The following is a 20,760-nucleotide window of genomic DNA, read 5'->3' on the forward strand; positions in this document are numbered from 1 at the left end:
TGGCGGATCCAATATGGCGGTCGAAATTTATAAAAGTTCATCGAATTCACTTGAAACTTGTTACTTGAAGGTTTTTGGGGTCGCTGATAACGAATATGATGTCAGATTTTGAAAATTCAAAATGGCGGATCCAATATGGCGGTCGAATAATATTTATAAATATTAATTATTTTTTATAAAACTTGGTGTCTAGGAGTTTTTGAGGTCGCTGATAATGACATAATAACATTTATAAATTTCGACCACCATAGTGGATCCGCCATTTTGAATTTTGAAAACCCGACATCAAATTCGTAATCAGCAACTCCAAAAACCTTCAAGTAACAAGTTTCAAGTGAATTCGACGAACTTTTATAAATTTGAAACGCCATATTGAATCTGACATTTTGAATTTTAAAAATCTGACTTCAGATTCGTACTCAGCGACTCCAAAAACACCTAGACACCAAGTTTTATAAAAAATAATTAATATTTATAAATTTCGACCGCCATATTGGATCCGCCATTTTGAATTTTCAAAATCTGACTTCATATTCGTTATCAGCGACCCCAAAAACATTCAAGTAACAAGTTTCAAGTGAATTCGATGAACTTTTAAAAAATTTTGACCGCCATATTGGATCCGCCATTTTGAATTTTGAAAATCTGACATCAGATTCGTAATCAGCGACCCGGAAAACCCCGAGATACCAGGTTTCATAAAAAATTATTTATTTGTACAAGATTTCCTATCACCTGTCAATTAAGGGTTGTTTTTACCCCAAAAAACAAAAAATGACCTGATCTAGCAAAACGGCCAGACACGGGTATCTTTTTTTTGGTCCTAGTTTCTGAAAATCATTGATTTATTCGTGTGTGAAAAAAAAAGTTGAATTTTGTCGGACAGTGTAATAAAAGACATGTGGAGTTCTCAGATAATGCCGATTAGCTCAAATATATACTTATCAAATCATTTACAAAGAAATTGGGGAGCAGAATAAATTTTAATCTAAAAAAATTCAAATTGTCTGTTGTTGATGGAATAGTCAGTAGGTCCAATTTAACCCCAAAAAAGGACTGTAAAAGTTTGTCAAAAATAATAGCTTCGCAAAAACTAAGTGTCTTTAAAGAAAATGCCTGTTACAATCCAAAAAGGAAGCGAATACATTGTTGCATCTACATCCCAAAACAAAAACTACACTGAGACAAAAGATTGGTTGGGGTTATCATTTTTGAGGTGACCATTTTTAGTTAGTAAACTGTACTGCTGCTATTTTATTAGTTGTGGTTACTATTTTTATTGGTTGGCATAACTATTTTATTAGTTAGTTTAACTAATTAGTTTTTTGGGATAACTATATTTAATTAGTTACCTTACTAACGAAATGGTTAGGCTGACTAACTAAATGGTAACAGTAATAGTAATAGAAATTAGCAAAAATACTCTTACTAACGAAATAGTAATCGCAACCAATCGTTTCTCTCAATGTAGGCCTGCTATTTTTCTGACAACTGCCATCTAAATTTTTTTAAGTGCGATTGCTCAATGGCTTTTTTCCTTCAATGTAATCATCTTAATCTGATATCATATATTTGATACTATGATTAGAGGTTCCACCTCAATCGTCTTCAAATTCTTCAAAATCAGAATCGCAGATATTATGGACAGATTCATTGGCAGTGGGAAAAATACCAAGAAAAAGTGACAATTGACACACTGATCATGTACTACTTTCCCAACACTCAATGAAGTAAGTTTTGCATACAATGAAATAAATAACTATCCAGTAGGTAAAAACAGCAAAAAATGAAATAAATAAAAATTCGATCATTCGTATTCGGCGACCCCGAAAACCCCCCCTAATTAAATCTGCCATTTTTTAATTTTTAAAAACTTTTAATTCATGTCGCGACGCAGCTCATTAGGTTGTTAAAGTTGGGTGGGGGGAAATCCAAAATGGCGATTAAGCTGTACACAAACAAACATAAGAAATGTACGGGATGAAGTCGAATTTTTTTAATATGTCGCTTAAATGTAATTTTGGAACATTTAATTTTAAAATTTTAAATTTGTATTAAAAAGTATTATTATACTTTATAGAGCAGTTTTTCTGTAGTAGTGCAAGTGTTCCATTATCGGAATAAAAATTCGATCATTCGTATTCGGCGACCCCGAAAACCCCCCCATATTAAATCTGCCATTTTTAATTTTTAAAAACTAATTCCAAATTTATAGTCAGCGACCCTAAAAACTTTTATTACAATGCTGAAATATTAGAGTATTAAGGAATATTGCAACAAGTTTGATTGCTGTGTATGATTTGTTTAAAGTACTGTGAAAACTGTTTTAAAATATTGTATTTGAAAGGAAACTTGAAAAAAATAAATTAATTAACATATGAGACAAGTGAATTTCAGTTTTCATTTATGCAAATATTATGTTTAATATTATTGAATTTAGAAAAAATTTATTTGACCAGAATCGTAAATTTTTCATTAAAATCTATATCAAAAAAGTGAAATTATTAGCGAAAAATTGAATGGATGAATTTTGCAGCTCTTTTTCTCGATCCCACGTAGGTATGCTATGATACGTAGCAGGTAAACCGGTTCATATTTTTTTAAAAGGGAGAGAGAGAGAGAGACGAGTTCGCGTAGAATGTCGATTTTTGTTATACGTACCACTGAGAACCTAACCTACATCGTTAACATGATGAGCTGATGATATGTTAGCCCAACTTAGCCAATCGTTTATTCAACCTTGGTGCTCAAGACATTTCAACGATTTTTTCGCCGTTATATAGCCTTTTGAATTTAAACATCTAGTCTTTTAGTACATAAAGAAAGATTTAAATCAATCAGTTTAACGAATTTATTATTGCTATACAAATTAGCGAAGTTATTAATTTACGCGTTTTTTTCGAAGCGACATATTTCAAAATATTTTTCTCAACCTCACAATTTTCTGCACGAAAGAAAATAAATATCACATTTTATAAAGGCATTTTACAAATCATCAAAATTATGCTAAAAAGTTTGGAAAGAAAATAAAAATGTTAGTTGCCCTCAAGTTAAAACTTTTGTTGTCTGGTACAAAAATATTCAAAGTTACTGCTAATCCACTCTATTAATGAATCTATAAGTTCGCACTTATAGACAGTACATTTTTGTTATGAAGTTTAAACGTTTGTTGATGCGAAAAATAATAATTTTTTGATTTAACTTAGTGTATAATTTAACCTATAAAGTGTGTTTAATACTTTCATAATAATTTATTAATTATTCAAGTTTTATTTAATCTCGGAAATTAACTACATGACACTTTTAGGTTAGATCTAAATTTTTTTATAATCTTTAAAGTTAATTTTGTGTATAAATTATTATTTAAAAAATGTGCTTCCCAGCAAACGAAAACAAATTGAGACGAATAGAAATTACTAAAAGCTAAAAAATTACTGCAACAGTAAAAAGTTCGCTACCATAGCAAAATACTTCTATGCGTGTTATAAGAAAATTTTGCTTTTCGGCATATTTTCCACGACATATAAAGTATACTTTTATAAAAAGTTAAAAAAAATTGAAAATGACGGATTCAATATGTCAGACGGTTTCGTTTAATTCTTGCACTGGATAAAAAGTGTTATTATAAAACTCAAAATAGTACGTTTAAACAACACGCAACAGCAACAACACTTTTTTTTCTATGTTGATTTTTGTACAACTTGTTACTTAGGGGTTCTTGGGATGCTTAACCCCTTGACAGTCCAGGGCCCATATGTGGCCAGAAAAAGTCGTGCCACCTTTGTGCAAGTGGCCATATATGGCCATCGCAAAAAAATAATACTAAATTTAATTTGATTCGCCTGAAATTTGTTACTCGGGGGTTTTTGGGGTCGCTGAATCCAAATTTGAAGTCAGATTTCAAAAAAACAAAATGGCGGACCCAAAATGGCGACCATGAAAACTTAAAATTTATCAGATTTACATGAAACTCGTTGCTCAGGGGTTTTCGGGGTCTCTGATTACGAATCTGAGGTCGGTTTTTCAAAATTCAAAATGGCGGATCCAATATGGCGGATAATTGCAAAATTAATGCGTTTTGACCACAAATTGTTACTCGGGGGTTTTCGTAGTCGCTGAATTCGAATTTGAGGTCAGTTTTTCAAAATTCAAAATGGCGGATCCAATATGGCGGACAAATTTTTAAAAAATCAATCTGATTTGTCTGAAACTTGTTACTCGGGGGTTTTTGGGATCGCTGAATTCGAATTTGAGGTCGGTTTTTTGAAATTCAAAATAGCGGATCCAATATGGCGAATAAATTTTTTAAAAAAATTTTTTTTAATTTGTCCGCCATATTGAATCCGCCATTTTGAATTTTGAAAAACTGACCTCAAATTCGAATTCAGAGACCACAAAAACCCCTGAGTAACAAATTTCAGGCAAATCGGTTTGATTTTTTTTAATTTGTCCGCCATATTGGATCCGCCATTTTGAATTTTGAAAAACTGACCTCAAATTTGAATTTAGCGACCCCAAAAACTCCCGAGTAACAAATTTCAGGCAAATTGGATTGATTTTTTAAAAATTTGTCCGCCATATTAGATCCGCCATTTTGAATTTTGAAAAACTGACCTCAAATTCGAATTCAGCGACCACAAAAACCTTAAATATGATGAAGTCATATTTTTTTGGAAACTTTTTTTTCGGACCGTTTTAGGCCCACCAGCCATTTTTAACTGGACTGCGAAGGGGTTAATACACAATTGAAGCAAGATTTTTAACATACACAATGGCGCATTCAATATTGATAAACCAGTTTTTGAAAATTGATCAAATTCACTTCGAAATTATTATAATGATACTTATAGTATGTATCGCGGATCACTTTTATAAAAATATACCAAATTCGTTAAAAACTTGTTACTCAGGTATTTTTGGATATTCCACGAGGTCAACCCATAACAGATTTAACATTTCTTTCTCGATTATACATTTTCCAATATGCATATTTTATGTATTTTAATATACATATATTATATATGTGTATTTTTTAACGATCTTAAATAGCCTCAAAAGCAACTATTCATAATATTATATCTACTATAAGGAAACTAATAAAAACACTGATTAACTAGAATTTGTCATTGGGCATATCCGTGAATGGGATGGATAATACATAATAATTATAGTACGCTGTACTTACTTATGCAAAATACTGTAACTTACCTTGGAATTAATCTTGTCTTCTTTTATATGAACAACACTGACATCAAAAACTTTAAACACCCACAGAAGGCACTCATTGGGAGTATGTAACGTTTATGGAACAAATGGTCAAAAATACATGTTATTCAATTAGACCAGAAATTTTCTAACATCTTGTCATGACTAGTGGAAGTCTAAATACCAAAAGTTGTTGAATTTGCAAAACTTTTCTTTTTACAGCTGAAAAACAACCGCTTTTTTTACGAGAATCGAACGTTCAACTTTGACAAGTCGCCATTTTGTCAAATATTTTTTTCTTTTTAAATTCTTCGATTAAATACTAGATAATCTTTCAATAAATGTAAGTCCGTTTCAAATTTTGATTTCAGACGAACCAGATTTCCATAGTGTTCATGGTCACCGCAAACCATGTTTTTCGGAAGGATGTCACTTCGATGGGACATAACTTTGGAACTATTTAATATTTTTAACTTTTAACAAGTTTAAATTATGTACTTTTACACTGAAAAAAAAATTTATTTGATTCAAATACTTCAAATTATTTGAAAAATATTTAATTGGTTCAAATACTTTTTATTTGGATCAAAAAAATATGTATTTGATTCAAATAACTTGAATTATTTGAATCGCATTTATTTGAACCAAATAAATCGTATTTGGTTCAATTAAATAATTAATTGAATTGAATAAATGAATTTATTTAATACAAATAATGAGTTACTTGAAACTATTCATTCATTTATTTCACTCAAATATTTCGTTTATTTGATACAAATAAAAAGTATTTGACACAATAAATTTATGTCATTAATTCAAATAAACTGAATTATTTAACACAAATAATTCGTTATTTAATCCTAATACACTATTTTATCAAGACAAATAAACAAATATTTCAATCAATTAAATATTTATTTGAAACGATAATAATGATTTACTTGAAACAATTAATTTATTTATTTCACTCAAATATTTCGTTTTATTGAAACAAATAAAAAGTATTTGATACAATAACTTTATTTAACTGATTCAAGTCAATTAAATTATTTAATACTAATACACTATTTTATCAAGACAAATAAAAAAATATTTTAATCAATTAAATGTTTACTTGAAACAAAAATAATGAGTTACTTGCAACTATTAATATATTTATTTCACTCAAATATTTCATTTTTTTGATACAAATAAAAAGTATTTGATGCAATAAATTTATTAATTCTAATTAATTAAATTTTTTAATATAAATAATGCTTTATTCAATGTTAATACACTATTTTATTAAAGGAAAATAAAATATTTTGATCAATTAACTATTTAAGTGTAATAAGAATAATGAGTTATTTGATACAATTCATTTATATATATTATTTAATATTCTAAGTTCAAAAGTCAAATATTTTTTCATCTACAAAAAATTAATATTTACAATGATTTAGAACAACGAAAAACGTGTTTTTAATAAAAATATATTTACATATATATAATTATATATATTTTATAAATTGCATTTAATTGAAAAATATAATTTAATATCTTAATTTTAACTAAATGATGTTAAGCACTTTTCTGAGTTAGGTCTTTTGCAAGTTTAAATGACATCAAGAAGTTAACATTCGTTTTCACATAGCGTGCGTAACGTATAGTTAGTAAAGCGTTAGACTCATAGTCCGTAGGTCGTAGGTTCGATTCCCCCCATGCGTTAGATTTATTTATTTCTCAGGTTTGCGTTTAATCATTAATTCTATGTATGAATTAGTTGAAAAATGAAAATATCCGATCATAGTATGTAGAAATTACATATTTTTTAATTTATTTATTTGAGTAAGAATTTAATTTAGAAATGCACCCAGAGAAAAAATTTATTAGTTTTGAATAAAAACGTATATTTAAATCATTTTTATTTATTTCAAATAAATATTTTATTTAAATTAAATAAATAAATGTTTGCTTGAAATTGTCGTATATGTTTCTTACAAATAAACAATTTTATTAGTACTTTTTAAAGAGGTACATTTGTGGCAAATAAATAATATATTTAATTCAAATAAAAGTTTATTCGAGTTGAACGCAAGCATGCGCAGAATACTGTATACGATATAACTTTAAAGATGTCGGACGTAGTGAAAACGAGGTGACAGATTAACGCGACCAAGCAGTTGTTTGTACAAGGATTGATTAGTATTTGATTAAAACAAATACTAATTTCAGGATAATTAAAGAAATGTTTTTATTCGCGAGTGTTTATTAATTAAATCACACTTTCCTTTTATTTTGAGTGCCTTTCTCCCTGTTGTGTCTCAAATGTGAAGCAGAATTCAAATCAACTTATCATTGACACAGAGAAATGGAAATTGTTATGTTTCAACAATATCCACGGAACATACAAAAAAATAACCACGAAATGTAAAAATTTAAGATTTTCAATTTGAATCATAAATTTTAATTACATATATCAATTCCAGAATATTTGGCTGAATACCAGGCAATATTGCAATTAAATATATTACATTCAAAACTTTTTATTTATTTGTCCTAAATATAAAATATATTTGTAGCAAATAAAAATTTATTTGACTCAAATTTAAATATAAAAATTTATTTGAGACAAAGAAAACTTTAGTAGGCTCTGAGACAAATATCCATTTTTATTTAAGTCAAATATATTTTATTTAATTCAAATAAAACATTTCTCTGGGTGTGGAAGAATTAGTAAATAAATGTGTTATTTATTCAATTAAAATTTTGATTTATTTGAATCAAAAAATTCTTAAATTTTATGCAAATAAATCAAAAAACATGCAGTATTGAATGAAATAATTTTCATAATTGATTCAAATAATTATTTATTAGCTTTGAATATTCCATTTACTTGATTTGAATATTTTGTATTTGATTCAAATAACTATTTATTTGATACGATAAAATAAAATACTTATGTCTAGTAAATATTTATTTGAATGGAATAATTTTCATAATTGATTCAAATAATTATTTATTTGTTTTGAATATTCCATTTATTTGATTTGAATACTTTGTATTTGATTCAAATAACTATTTATTTGATACGATAAAATAAAATACTTAGGTTTAGTAAATGTGTATTTGGTTCAAATACATATTTATTGGATAATAGACAAGTAAATGATGTATTTGGATCAAATACTTTTTATTTGATCAAAATAAATTTTTTTTTCAGTGTAGACAATAAATCGATACTTTGAAAAAATTTAATGGTTTACGAGAAAAAATTCATGAAAAATGTCTATTTTTTGGCGCTACAACTGCGAGTGCCCCTTAAGCCGTATTTTAAAAAACTGTTTCTATCGTATTATTTATCATATAAAGTATAATAATCAATTAAAATTGTTAATTTACTAATCATTTGAAAGTTTTAATTCGAATTTTGAACTACGCGCCAGCCGAATATCATGTCGCGACGCAGCTCATTAGGTTGTTAAAGTTGGGTGGGGGGAAATCCAAAATGGCGATTAAGCGGTGCACAAACAAACATAAGAAATGTACGGGATGAAGTCGAATTTTTTTAATATCTCGCTTAAATGAAATTTTGGAACATTTAATTTTTAAATTTTAAATTTGTATTAAAAAGTATTATTATACTTTATAGAGCAGTTTTTCTGTAGTAGGGGAGACCGGGGTTACTTGGCGCACTTTTTACTCTTTGTTGTGTAACTCACTCATTTTTGCTTTTTTTTAAAAAATTAATGTATAGAAAACTTGTTGTAACATATCAGCTTTAATTAAAAAAAAATAAAGTTGAAATACATTTAATACTTTTATTTTTATACCACTTTATTTGAAGCAATTTGAAATTAATTAAATTATATGATTTAAAGTTTAAATATTATAATATAAGACTTAACAAAATAAGTCTTGTACTGCAATTTTACAATAAAATTATTTTAAATTTAAAAATTAGAAAATTTCATTTAAATTAAATGAAATCGTAAAATTACCAAAAAATATATTTTTTTTTTATAATAACGCTGTGAACATTTAAAAACCATTATTGGGTTTAATTTTTTGAATAGGATTGTTATTGGTGCTTATTAATGTGTAAATTTCATATAATCAACTTTATTTTATGAATATTTAACGAAATTTTCAGATAACCGCGCCACCTAACCCCGAATGTACTTTTGAAATATTTATTAATTTTTTATAAAAACTGTTAATATAAGTCAAAAAATTTTTTTTGTTTCTTAATAACAAATGTTAAAAAATTACTTTGGAGTGCCAAAATCAGTTATTTTAATCTATACTCCACAATAATTAATGAATATTAATGAAATTTTGTACAAACTTACAGTTCATCAAGTACTTTAAGCAGAATAAACAGAAAAATTAATGTAACTTAACACTTTTGAATAAACTCAAGTGCGCCAAACAGCCCCGGTCTCCCCTAGTGCAAGTGTTCCATTATCGGAATACTACTCAGGGCGTAATGGGACAGCAATAAAATTATTTAAAATATTTAAAAATTATTATAAATTGTTAATTAAGTTTTGTAGAATCAATTTATAATACAAAATTCGTGAAATAGATTACAGGCCTCGGATCGACTTTTAGTTTAAAACAGACGATTTAGTCGATTAAAAATCATCGAAAAAGTCAATTTGGATATTTGGAAAAGTTTCAACTTAAATAACAAAGGAATGTACTACTAAAACATAGAATTTATTTTTTAAGTTGAAAAAAGCAATATTTTTACATGAAAAAATATTGAAATGATTTTTTTTCCTATTGCATAGAAAACATTACACTGAAAAAAAAGTCTGGTTAAAATAACCAGAATTCTGGTTAATCTAACCAGAATAAAAAGTTATATATACCCTTACTACTTTTTCTGGTTAAAAGTACTAGAAAATTTGGTTAAAAAATTCTGGTTAATTTTACCAGAATTTCAAGTTAATCTTACTAGAATTTCAAGTTAATCTTACTAGAATTTTTCTAGTTAAAAATTTTTGGTAAAAAAATTTCTGGTTTATCTTACCAGAAATTCTAGTTAATCAGAGAATTAATTAAATTTATTATTATTATATTATATTATAAAATATTATAAAATATGAATTAAAAAAATTTGTATTATGTACATATAAATGCAATCAAACAATAACACCTTTACACTGCAATTCTCTTAATAATGTTTATTTAAATATGATTATTCAGAATTAAAATTCTGATAAAACGTGTCGAGCACGTTTTCAACATAACCTTCAAACTATTTTCTACACGGGTTTGCCGTTCGTCAACAATTTTTTCACTTATATTATAAAATTAATTATATAACCAACCTTTAAACAGATCTTTTAATTCTCCCAAACCCCAATTTTCCAGAGCTTGGTTAACTTTTTCATCCATTCTTGCGATCCGCACGATAAACTATTCGAAAAAGAACAACAGACGCTATGCAGTGTCCGCGAACGCGCGTTTTTAACCAGAATTATTTTAACCAGAATAATTTAACCATACTTATTTAACTAGAACTGTTTAGTCTTTTTAACTATATTTTCTTGTTAAAATAACTAGAAATTTTTTAACCAAACGCATCTAGTAACTTTAACCAGAACTTTTTTATCTATATAGATAAAAAAGTTTTCTTACAATACCTAAAGATCACATTTTAGATGTCTTAAAAATGAATTAAATTATTTTTAAAAAATAACATCTGAAATCAACAAATAAATATCTCTTAAAAAATCTATTACCGATTTTATTTATCGAAGATTTTTTTTAAAAAAATACAACTTTAAATTTAAGGTTTCTTTTTATGAGTATTTATCACACTCAGAGAAATGATATATTTGTCTCCGAGCCTACTAACTCATTTATTTGTTGCAAATATATTTTATTTCATTGAAATAAAAAATTTATTTGAGCCAAAGAAAAATTTATTTCTGACAAATAAAATTTTTATTTACGCCAAATAAATAAGTTAGTAGGCTCTGAGACAAATATACGTTTATTTAACTCAAATATATTTTATTTGGTTCAAATAAATCATTTCTCTGGGTGCAGATTATGCTGTTCAGTCTTCTTGCTTTCTAAGTTGCTCTTAACAACATGTGATTGTTAGGTCACGTGATCATGGCAATGTTAATTTTTCAATCAATTTTTTTCGAATAATTTTGTGTTGATTTTTTTTAGTTCTTGATTTTAATTTTTAATTGATATTTTGTGTAAAAGTCTAAAAGATGATGAGTGTGATGTGCGAAAATTGTGATATTTTGTTGAATTCATTATTATAAAATACTTATGAATCGTTAGAAAATTTGAAGTTAGGAGTGACATCATTGCTCGTATTTTCTATCGATTTTCAAGTATTTTATAATAATTAATTCAACAAAATATTACAATTCTTGCACATCACAGTCCTTCATCAATATAACTTAGACTGTTCAGTAACACAAAATTTATCATTTTGATTGTTCTGATTATATTCTATCCCGAAAAAGTCGTACAATCCGAGGCCTGAGATTATTTAATTAAAATCGAAATTTCATAAAAATACGAGTAACCGAAATACAGTTTCTTTTATTAAATAAAAAATTAACAAGCGCAATAATTTTTTAAAATTAAAATTACTCACTCTTGTTGATTATTTGTTTCATCGTAATTTTTCTTGTATATTTGTTCATCAGAGCTGATTATTAATCCTTTAGAATCTGCAAAAATAAATTTACCTAATTTTAAATATCTAAATGTTTAATTTTTCAATTTATATTATTTTCAACTAGTTGTTATTATTAATATGTATTCCTAACAACAACGTATTGTTCGAAACTAGTTGGGAATAATAAAATAAATAAATTGTACTTAAAACCGCATAACCGTATTAAGCCTCATCATTTAAAAATTATTATAATTTTAAATAAATAAATTTTTTGAAAAAAAATTGCCGAAACCCGGGATTGAACCGGGGACATTTAGATCTTCAGTCTAACGCTCTCCCAACTGAGCTATTTCGGCTGATGCAATAAGTTGCATGAAGAATTCAGTGAACTAAGAAAATATTTTTATATAGACTTAAATCTCATAAAAAAAGAACTCACAAATCCTGGGTTTGAACCGAGGACATTTTGATCTTTCAGTTTGTTAAACAATTTTCACAAAAAAATAAAAAAAAATTTTTTTTTAATTAAATATTTCTTTGAGTCAACAAAACTGATATAATGACATCCTATTTGGATCAAATGGGATTTCTTTGAATCAAAGACACCTTGAGCTCAATTGAAAGAAAATTTTTATTTGACCATATAACGAAGCTAGAATTTTATAATTTTAAAGAATCAAATTTCTTTGATTAGGAGTAAACCTGCTTGATTGAAACACGAACTTTTTGATTTAAAAAAACTATTTAAACATATTGCAGTTAAAGAAAAGTGAATTTTATAAAACAAGTATTTTTTTATTTGTGCAGCATTTTTTGGAACAGTATAGAACAAAGTTAAAAAGTAAATAGTTTTCAAAAATTCAGTTATATTAGGTATAGATAAAAAAAACACTCTAGAAATGTTTAATTTTTTAAATTAATTATATTTTCGTGTTAAAAAATGTAAAATTTAAATTTGATTTTTTGATAAAGGTGCAGCTTTAACTCAAAAAGCAGTTACAGTTATTGATATTTACATGATTTCAAATTTAATTTTAAAACTGTTATCTTACAATTAAAATAACTTGAATTCTATTATGTATCAGAAATCATATATTTAATCTAATTAATTAAACGTAAAGGAGAAAATTTATTGTATCATTTTTTAAACAAATTATTGTTAACAAAATTAAAAGAAATAATTATACTGGGAACTGAAACACAGGGAAACCACTTAGTGGTGAAAATTAAATTTGATAATAACTAAAAACAAAAGATAAAATAATTAAGGGGAGGCACTTCCTTTATTTTGAGTCCTTTAAATTTTAATGATAGCAGGAAGTTATATTTTTTTTCTTGCATCATTTGGGTCCTAAAAACATACAGGATGGTAGAAAAATATAATTTTAATTTTTGACCATTCTAGAAATTAAAGTCTTAAAAAAATTAATATTTTAAATATCTATCTTCTTTCACAATTTTAAGTATTTTTTATTGTCAAATTTTTTTCACACTTTTTTAAAGATACTTTAGAATCACTCGTATGGATTTTCAAAAATTTTAATTTTTTCGAAAATGGATAAAAATAAAAATTTTGTTTTCTTGACCATTCTGTATGTTTTCAGGACCCAAAAGATGCAAGAAAAAAAATATAACTTCCTGCTATCATTGAAATTTAAAGGACTCAAAATAAAGGTGGTATACATAACATCGCACATTAAATCTATTAATTTAAATCATTTTTCATTAAGAAATTGTTTAATTCAATCACAAATTAACATTCAATAATTCACTTTTATTAACTTTAATTTTCATTAATTAATATTATTTTTTATTACTAAAAATTAAAAAAATTCAACCAAATAAATGCATTGATATATATCAATGGATATCAATTGCGTACTCTCGAAATGTACGCATTTTCGAGATACTTCTTTTTTCACTGTTGGGTACCGGCTCCAATATTTTGGGTTAAAAAATGTAGATCTTTTTGTTGGAAACAACTTTTGTGTTGAACATTTTTCACGAAAATGCCTACTTTTCGGGATATTTTCAAGTTTCCATACTTTTTAAGATTATGTGATTGTTGTGATTTTACATGTAAATATTCTCCATAGGTTTTTTTGCAAAATTCTTGATAGATTGATCTAAAATTTTGTGGTGAACTTAAAAATAGTATAAGAAATCGTTGTTATATGCCAGAGTATTAATATTTTGCCAAAAAATTTAGTTTTAAAAAATTACATATTTGAGGAAAATTTAATATGGCAAAAAAATTTCGTTATATTATTTTTGAGTTCTCCAAAAAATTTTAGCTCAATTTATCAATTTATTTTGTGAGGAAACCTACGGAGAATATTGAAATGTATAATCACAACAATCGCATGTTCTTGACAAAATTATTCAATTCTAAAAAGTGTAATTATTTGCTTTATTTGATACAATAAAATAGTTTTTTTAATTTAAATAAAAAATCCCTCATAATAAGTATATACATATTAAAAAAATATTGTTATTTGTTAATTTTAAAATTCGCGCCAAAATAATATTATGGTTGGTTGGTTATTTTTTCGAAAAATAAAAGATTCTATAGTTTAATAAAGTAAAATTTTGTGAAATACGAAAAATATAAGATTTTAAGATTATTATTTACCTTCCATTCCACTTTTTGAACTTTCATGTGCTTTCCAGTGACTAATTTCTTTTCTTAATAAATGTAGCGTTTCAGCAATTTCCCTTTCGGTATTATTTGTTGATGATATTGATGCACTGTCATTTTTTTCCGTACGATCTACAGGTTTATTTAACTTAGACTGCACTTGTAAAACTGACTTATTTTCACGAGAATTCTGCACACTTGTAGATTGTTCACTTGTATTGACTCTCTGACTTGACATGTCATATTTAGCAGGCTTTTCACGATTTTTCCATAACATATATTTTTTATTTCGAGCCGTCAAATCATTGCTTGATATTGATTGTGGTTGTGTTATAAGTTTTTTATTGTTTTGCATTTTTAAATTTATAAATAGTCTACTAAACTTATTAAAATTTTAATGTCTTATCTGAAATTAGTAGAATTAATTGCTTTATATAAAAAATTATACTTATTTATATGTTAAAAGAATTTTTTAAATACCAAATATAACTCATTTATCTTGAATAATATCCAAACAAAATTGCTACATGTATACTTAATGATTTGAAAGATAATAAATACCATTAAAAAATTATAACAATGACTAATAATCTAAAGAAGTGTGCAACAAATGTAAATCGCTACTCAGTATAAAAATCGATACTGTATTAAAAAAAGATTATAAATTTTTAAATATTTTTTTTATTACACTGTTAAAAAAAGTAAATTCAGTAGCTGACATTGAAGAAAAGTTATTTAGTAAAGGAAATTCCAAAAAGTATTCTAAATGTTATTGTTAAACGATTAAAAATGCCAAGAATTTTTTAATCAATTTTAAATTCACTATAGAAACTGACGTTTTTCCTGTCTGGGGCTTCTAATTTAAGGAACATCTGCTTTACAAAATGACCTAAACTATGAGCTATATAATATTCAATTCACTTGTTCTCCTCAAATCCTTCAAAAGTAAACCGCCAAAAATTATTATAACCTCAAAACAGAATAAAAAGTTTACAACAAATTTTTATATTTAATATTAGCATAAACTATGTTAAACAATTAATTACTCAAAAGTAAAATCAAAAAATAAAATGATAAATTATTATATTGAAATTTAAACCATTTCTATAATATTAGAAATATAACGGAAAGTTTTTATTTTAAATTTATAATGTTAGTACAATTTCTGAGAAAAAATATTAATTTACCGTAAACAAGAAAACACTTTCCAAACAAATTGGAAAGTCAATCGTTATTATTAAACACTAAAAATCACTTATTATTAATCTTAAAAATGATTCAAACTATTTGTTGTTGTTTACCACCGTCGTGAATAGAATCTGGAATGGTGGGAGTATTAAACTAATGACTCGCATTTTGTTCAAGAAGTTGATTCTAAAATTTACCACTATGAGCACGACGATCGGAGGGTATTATACAAGATTCTTGTATTCCCCTCTTTGTCGGTACAGGTCCATTAGAAAATATTTAACAGTATGTATACGTGAACATGACATAATACAGTTAAGAGTAAACTTTTGGAACGTATTGTATTACGCCTGCGCAGTTTAGCAAGAGAAGGAGAGGAATACAATAAAAATCAGCCCTCTCTCTCGGCTCGCGACCATCAATGGCAGACAGCATTCCAGATATATAAGAGTTCAGTGGTTAAAAGGTTGTCAAATACGTGACCACTTTGACTCACGAAGTAATAATAAGGAGACTCAACTCTGTATTTTCCATCTGTCAAGGTCACTGTACCATAAGTGACATGTTCGCTAAAGGGAATTAACTTTCGAATGAGAGCGCATGTGCAGTATAATATACGTATCTCTCTCTAACTAATAGGAAAAGTGCAACTGAGAAAGTTGCCGGCATTATGGAGCGGTCACACCTCGCCTGCAGGAGCAGTTGCCCATGGCAACCATGTAAGAGTAAGAGAGATGGAAAATCTTCTATCTCTCTTACTCTTACACGGTTGCCATGGGCAACTGCTCCTGCAGCCGAGGTGTGACCACTCCATGGAAGTGCCATGAAAAATGCGCCGTAATTTTTAAATAAAAGTACATTTTAAAATTATTTTTATATTATGTTCAATTTAAAACAAAATGTAATATTAACGAGATAATATTGTTATAAATATAAATTAAGAAAGTATATTTGTGAATACAACATTGAATAATACTTATCGCTATTAATTAATATATATATTTGCAAATTAAAATATACAAACAATTCGATGGTCCATCAGATTTAAATTACGGAAAATTTCTATATTCAATTAACTTCATACTTAATATTTGCCATGCGTTTTTATATGAGTGAAGTTAACTGAATGTAGAAATTTTTTGTTTGGGGCAGCTGCTGAACCAAAAGTTTTTCAGTGCGCATGTATCAAAAGCAACGTCAAGACGTGTAAAAAAAAGTTTTCTGAAACAAATACAAACGATAAGGCAATTAATGCCATCACCTAGTTTTTTATACGATTCAAAATAAAAGATTTGTATCCGCTGATTCTCAACAAGAACGAGTTAAATTTCATCGACAATCAACTAACTAAAATAATTATTTTTCTCGAGAAAAACAAATTCTCATAGATTGTAATTCATATATAAAAATTTTTCGGAACATTTTTCCTTCGATTCAGATATGGAAAAAGAGAAAATTGTCGAACGCCATTTTTATCAATGGAGAGTCTTTCTCAATGATCGGGGAGAATTATTGATTAAAGGATCACTCAATAAGTAAATAAATTTTTATTATTTAATATTGGAAAATTAAATTTTTTTTTAAATTAATTTATTATTTTAGTGAAATATGGTCTCGGAGTAAACCAGTTGCAGAAATGTTGTTATCAAAAAAACTTAAATCAAAATATCAACACATTTATCATCTTCATGGATGTATTATCGACGAAAAGAATGGTGATTTTTTTTATTTTTCATTTTAGTAATTAAAAAAAAAAAATGTAATTTTCAGGAAACATTTAAAAAAAATATATATTTCTTTTCAGAATTACCAAAATATATTTATCAAAAATTCTATAACGGTTTTCCTGACGATTGGCGTAACGTTCATGCAATATGGAAAAATTACGTTGCTCAAGGAAGCAAAGAAAATTTTCACTGGCCAATGAACGTTAATGATATCAATCACAATAGTGAAATAACAGATAATAAACAAATGCAAAAAACAGAGAAGAAATTTCAAGAATTAAATTTCATGGAGAAATCAACACCACAACAATCATCTAGTTATAATTCTGATTTTCAACACGAGAGAAATAAAAAAATTGTCGAAAATCATCGAAATAATATAAAAATGAAAAAAAATCAATCAATTCAAATAAATAGAGATTCCCAACAATTTAGCGAAAAAGAAAATAAAAATTTACATGAAAATCAAAATCAATTTAATGTCACTGACAATCGTTCACATTCTGGTAATTTGTACACGGCATTAAATTATGCTCTAAAATTAAAAGATTTTATTTTCCCAGAGAAACTTACAATTATCACACAAAATTTATTACATGAAAAAGTTTCCAAAAAATATGTTCAACGTGTTAGTAAAACAATTGAATATTTAAATAATATTTCTATAAAAATTGACGAATTAGATGAAAGTAAATTAAAATATGATCAACCATCTAATTTAAAGAGAAAATTTGATAAAAATTCTGAAAGCAAGGAAATGAAAGAAATAAATTCAGAAAGTGAAATATATGCCGGTGTGCATTTAAGTGTCAATGATGAAATTAATAAAATTTCATCAGATAATGAACATCTTTCTAAAACAAAAATCAAGGAAAATCGATGCATTAATGCTGTACAACAACAAAATTTGCCAGCAAATGATTTAAATAAACATAAATTACATCAAAAGCCAAGAATTATTAAAACAGAAATAGTAAATTTCTCTAATTTCAGGAAATCTCTTAATTATTTTTCAAGCAGTGAACATAAAGTAGATCAATCTATTAAAGCAACGAATTCACAAATAATTCATCAAAATTCAGAGGAGAAAATTGAAGAAAATTCGAATCAAGATTCATTTGGTTCACAGGAGAATCCAAAACTCTTAAAAAATTGGAATCCACTTGTCACATTTGATGGGAATAAATGTTATCTCACCTTCGAGGGAACTTTGTTGAAGTAAAATTTTTATTAATTATTATTAAATGACTATATTTATTTATCAATTAGAGATATAATAAATTATATTATTAGTTAATATTAAAATTTAGAAAACTTTCAGAACGGCTGGCCAACCAATGAAAAAGAAGTTCACCACAAGTCAAGTTATAAAAAGAATTTCATCTTTTGTTATCGAGACTGCAGATTATCAATTTTATAAATTAGTTGGAAAGATAAATATTAAAAAACATGGTAAGGAAAAAAAATAATTAGAATTTTTATTTTTTTTTTAACTTATAATTTATTAATTATTAGTAATTATTTTGTTTTAGTTGTGCCTAAAGAACTTTTGCCTCAATGCAGAACCGGTTGTCCAGTAAATATTGATGAGTTCTGTGCAACTTGGTTGAAACTAAAAGGAGGTAAAAATGTTTATTATTATTATTATTCATTCATTCATTTTTTTAATTTTAATTAATAAAAATATTTATTTTTTTTCTGGATCAATTATTTTAATTTAAATTAATATTTTGTAAAGGATGAATTTACAATAATTTAATTTTTTTCTTTAAAATCTATCTTTTTCTATTTTTTTTTCTTTTAATTTTAATTTATTTCATTTAAAAAAATCATAAAATGGTAATTATAAAAATGATTTTTTTTTTCCAAAGACGATGAACGAGTTATAACGAAAGACGGAGATACTGTTTTTAAATCAGGCAATCCTAAGGAAAAATTTGTAACTTCAATGGTTGGTAGTCCCAGTAAATGTCGGGTGAGTTTAAAAATTCAATAAAAATTACGATTATTCAATACATACGTTTGAAAAAAAATATTTCTTAGTAAACGATCTATGATCAATTCTCTTTTTTACCTTTATTTCTTTTTTTTCTTTTTATACAGAAAGTCAAAATTTAGGTCTAAAAAAAATTATCCCAAACAAAAGTTTATTTTACAACAAAAGACAAAAGAAACATTAATTTTAGTTTTTGTTCCTATTAATGATTAAAATATATTGTACTTATAGAAATCACCGGAAAAAGTTGTAACTACTAATGAAACAGAGAAAGATGTTTTAAATTCAGCAGATGATCGAAACGCTAAAAATAAAGTCGCGCGAAAATTAAAATTTGAATCAGGCGAAAGCAAAGAAGAAGAAACGAAAACTATTGTACGTTGAATAATTTAATTATTGTTTTAATTTGAATAAAATAATTACTGTATTCTTTTTTTTACAGAATACTCGCAGATCTCATTTGTATGCATTAAGGAAACGACGAAGAATTATATATACTGAAAATGATGATGATGATAATGATGTTAATGTTGGTGAAAATTTCCCATCTCATTTGAATGCATTAAAGAAACGACCAAGAATTATCTATACTGATGATGATAATGATGTTAATGATGGTGAAAATTTCCCTGAGAAAATTAAAAATGGAACAGAAAAACCTAAACAATTGTAAGCTTTTTTTTAAATATATATTAAATATACTATATAATATACTACATAAATATATTAATATACTATATTAAATTGAAAAATTTAATAAATGATAATGATATTTTATAGTAATTGAAAAGAAACATTAATATGTATAAAAAGACAAATTTGATTTATAAATAATTAGCTTTTTTTGTTTGTCACAAGACTTTAAAAAAAAATTATTATCGATTCCAGTTGAATCAAATTAGAAAAAAATCTAAACACAAAATTAAACAAATTTGTCTTTAATGCAATAATCGTCTTGAAAAAAAATTAAATTAAAATGTTGATTAGTTTTTTAATCATTAATACGTATATTGAAAAATTCAAAAAAAAAAATTGTTATACATACTCAAAAATTGAATATCAAAAATATATTTGTGTTTTCATAATTTATGTGCTGGACGTTTAATTTTTTTGAAAATTGTTTTATTATCATTTCTGTTATTAGTGATTGGTATTTTTGTTTCTGATCTAAAAGAATCAGCACTTGATGTTCTTTGTTATCGTGTTTTACACTCTTTATAAAATTGTCTAACCAATGAAATTTTTGACCTTTGATGCAGTTTAGTAAAATGTACATATTTAAAATCCATATTATTAATTTTATTAACATTTTCAAAAATTTTTTAATTCCTTTTTTTCCCTAAGAGGAACCTTTGTATTAGCTCTAGTA

The 20,760-nt window shown here is 26.0% G+C and overlaps 2 protein-coding genes and 1 non-coding gene across 3 annotated transcripts in view; 1 reads left to right on the forward strand and 2 right to left on the reverse strand.

The window, feature by feature from the left end:
• LOC127278579 (uncharacterized) overlaps window positions 1-15,822 on the reverse strand; it is a 166,022-nt gene extending 150,200 nt beyond the window's left edge. The window contains exons 1-3 of the mRNA XM_051300359.1: window positions 15,668-15,822; window positions 14,475-14,886; window positions 11,819-11,894 (exon numbers count right to left, since the gene is read on the reverse strand). Coding sequence (XP_051156316.1) covers window positions 11,819-11,894; window positions 14,475-14,835 — 437 coding nt within the window. The 5' untranslated portion in view covers window positions 14,836-14,886; window positions 15,668-15,822. The remainder of the gene's footprint in view (window positions 1-11,818; window positions 11,895-14,474; window positions 14,887-15,667) is intronic.
• Window positions 12,126-12,198, reverse strand: Trnaf-gaa (transfer RNA phenylalanine (anticodon GAA)). Its single transcript has one exon. It is a non-coding gene; the product is annotated as a tRNA-Phe (tRNA).
• A 980-nt stretch (window positions 15,823-16,802) lies between the features above and the next one.
• Window positions 16,803-20,064, forward strand: LOC127278576 (uncharacterized). The gene is made up of 8 exons (XM_051300355.1): window positions 16,803-17,203; window positions 17,271-17,383; window positions 17,473-18,613; window positions 18,717-18,847; window positions 18,928-19,017; window positions 19,267-19,374; window positions 19,660-19,766; window positions 19,834-20,064. Exons 1-8 carry the CDS (start codon window positions 17,109-17,111, stop codon window positions 20,062-20,064), a joined length of 2,016 nt encoding a protein of 671 aa, XP_051156312.1. The 5' UTR covers window positions 16,803-17,108.
• Window positions 20,065-20,760: the final 696 nt, after the last annotated feature.

Source organism: Leptopilina boulardi, unplaced genomic scaffold, assembly GCF_019393585.1.
Source record: "Leptopilina boulardi isolate dan_hultmark-lab unplaced genomic scaffold, ZJU_Lbou_2.1 LbouV2_208, whole genome shotgun sequence".
NCBI classification, from domain to species: domain Eukaryota; kingdom Metazoa; phylum Arthropoda; class Insecta; order Hymenoptera; family Figitidae; genus Leptopilina; species Leptopilina boulardi.

Bases quoted from the DNA above. Each gene is read 5' to 3' on its own strand.
- LOC127278576 (XM_051300355.1), top strand. From the start codon at position 17,109: ATGGAAAAAGAGAAAATTGTCGAACGCCATTTTTATCAATGGAGAGTC. The intron at 17,204-17,270 runs GTAAATAAATTT...TTATTATTTTAG, and splicing joins ATTAAAGGATCACTCAATAA to TGAAATATGGTCTCGGAGTA. The intron at 19,767-19,833 runs GTACGTTGAATA...TTTTTTTTACAG, and splicing joins AAGAAGAAACGAAAACTATT to AATACTCGCAGATCTCATTT.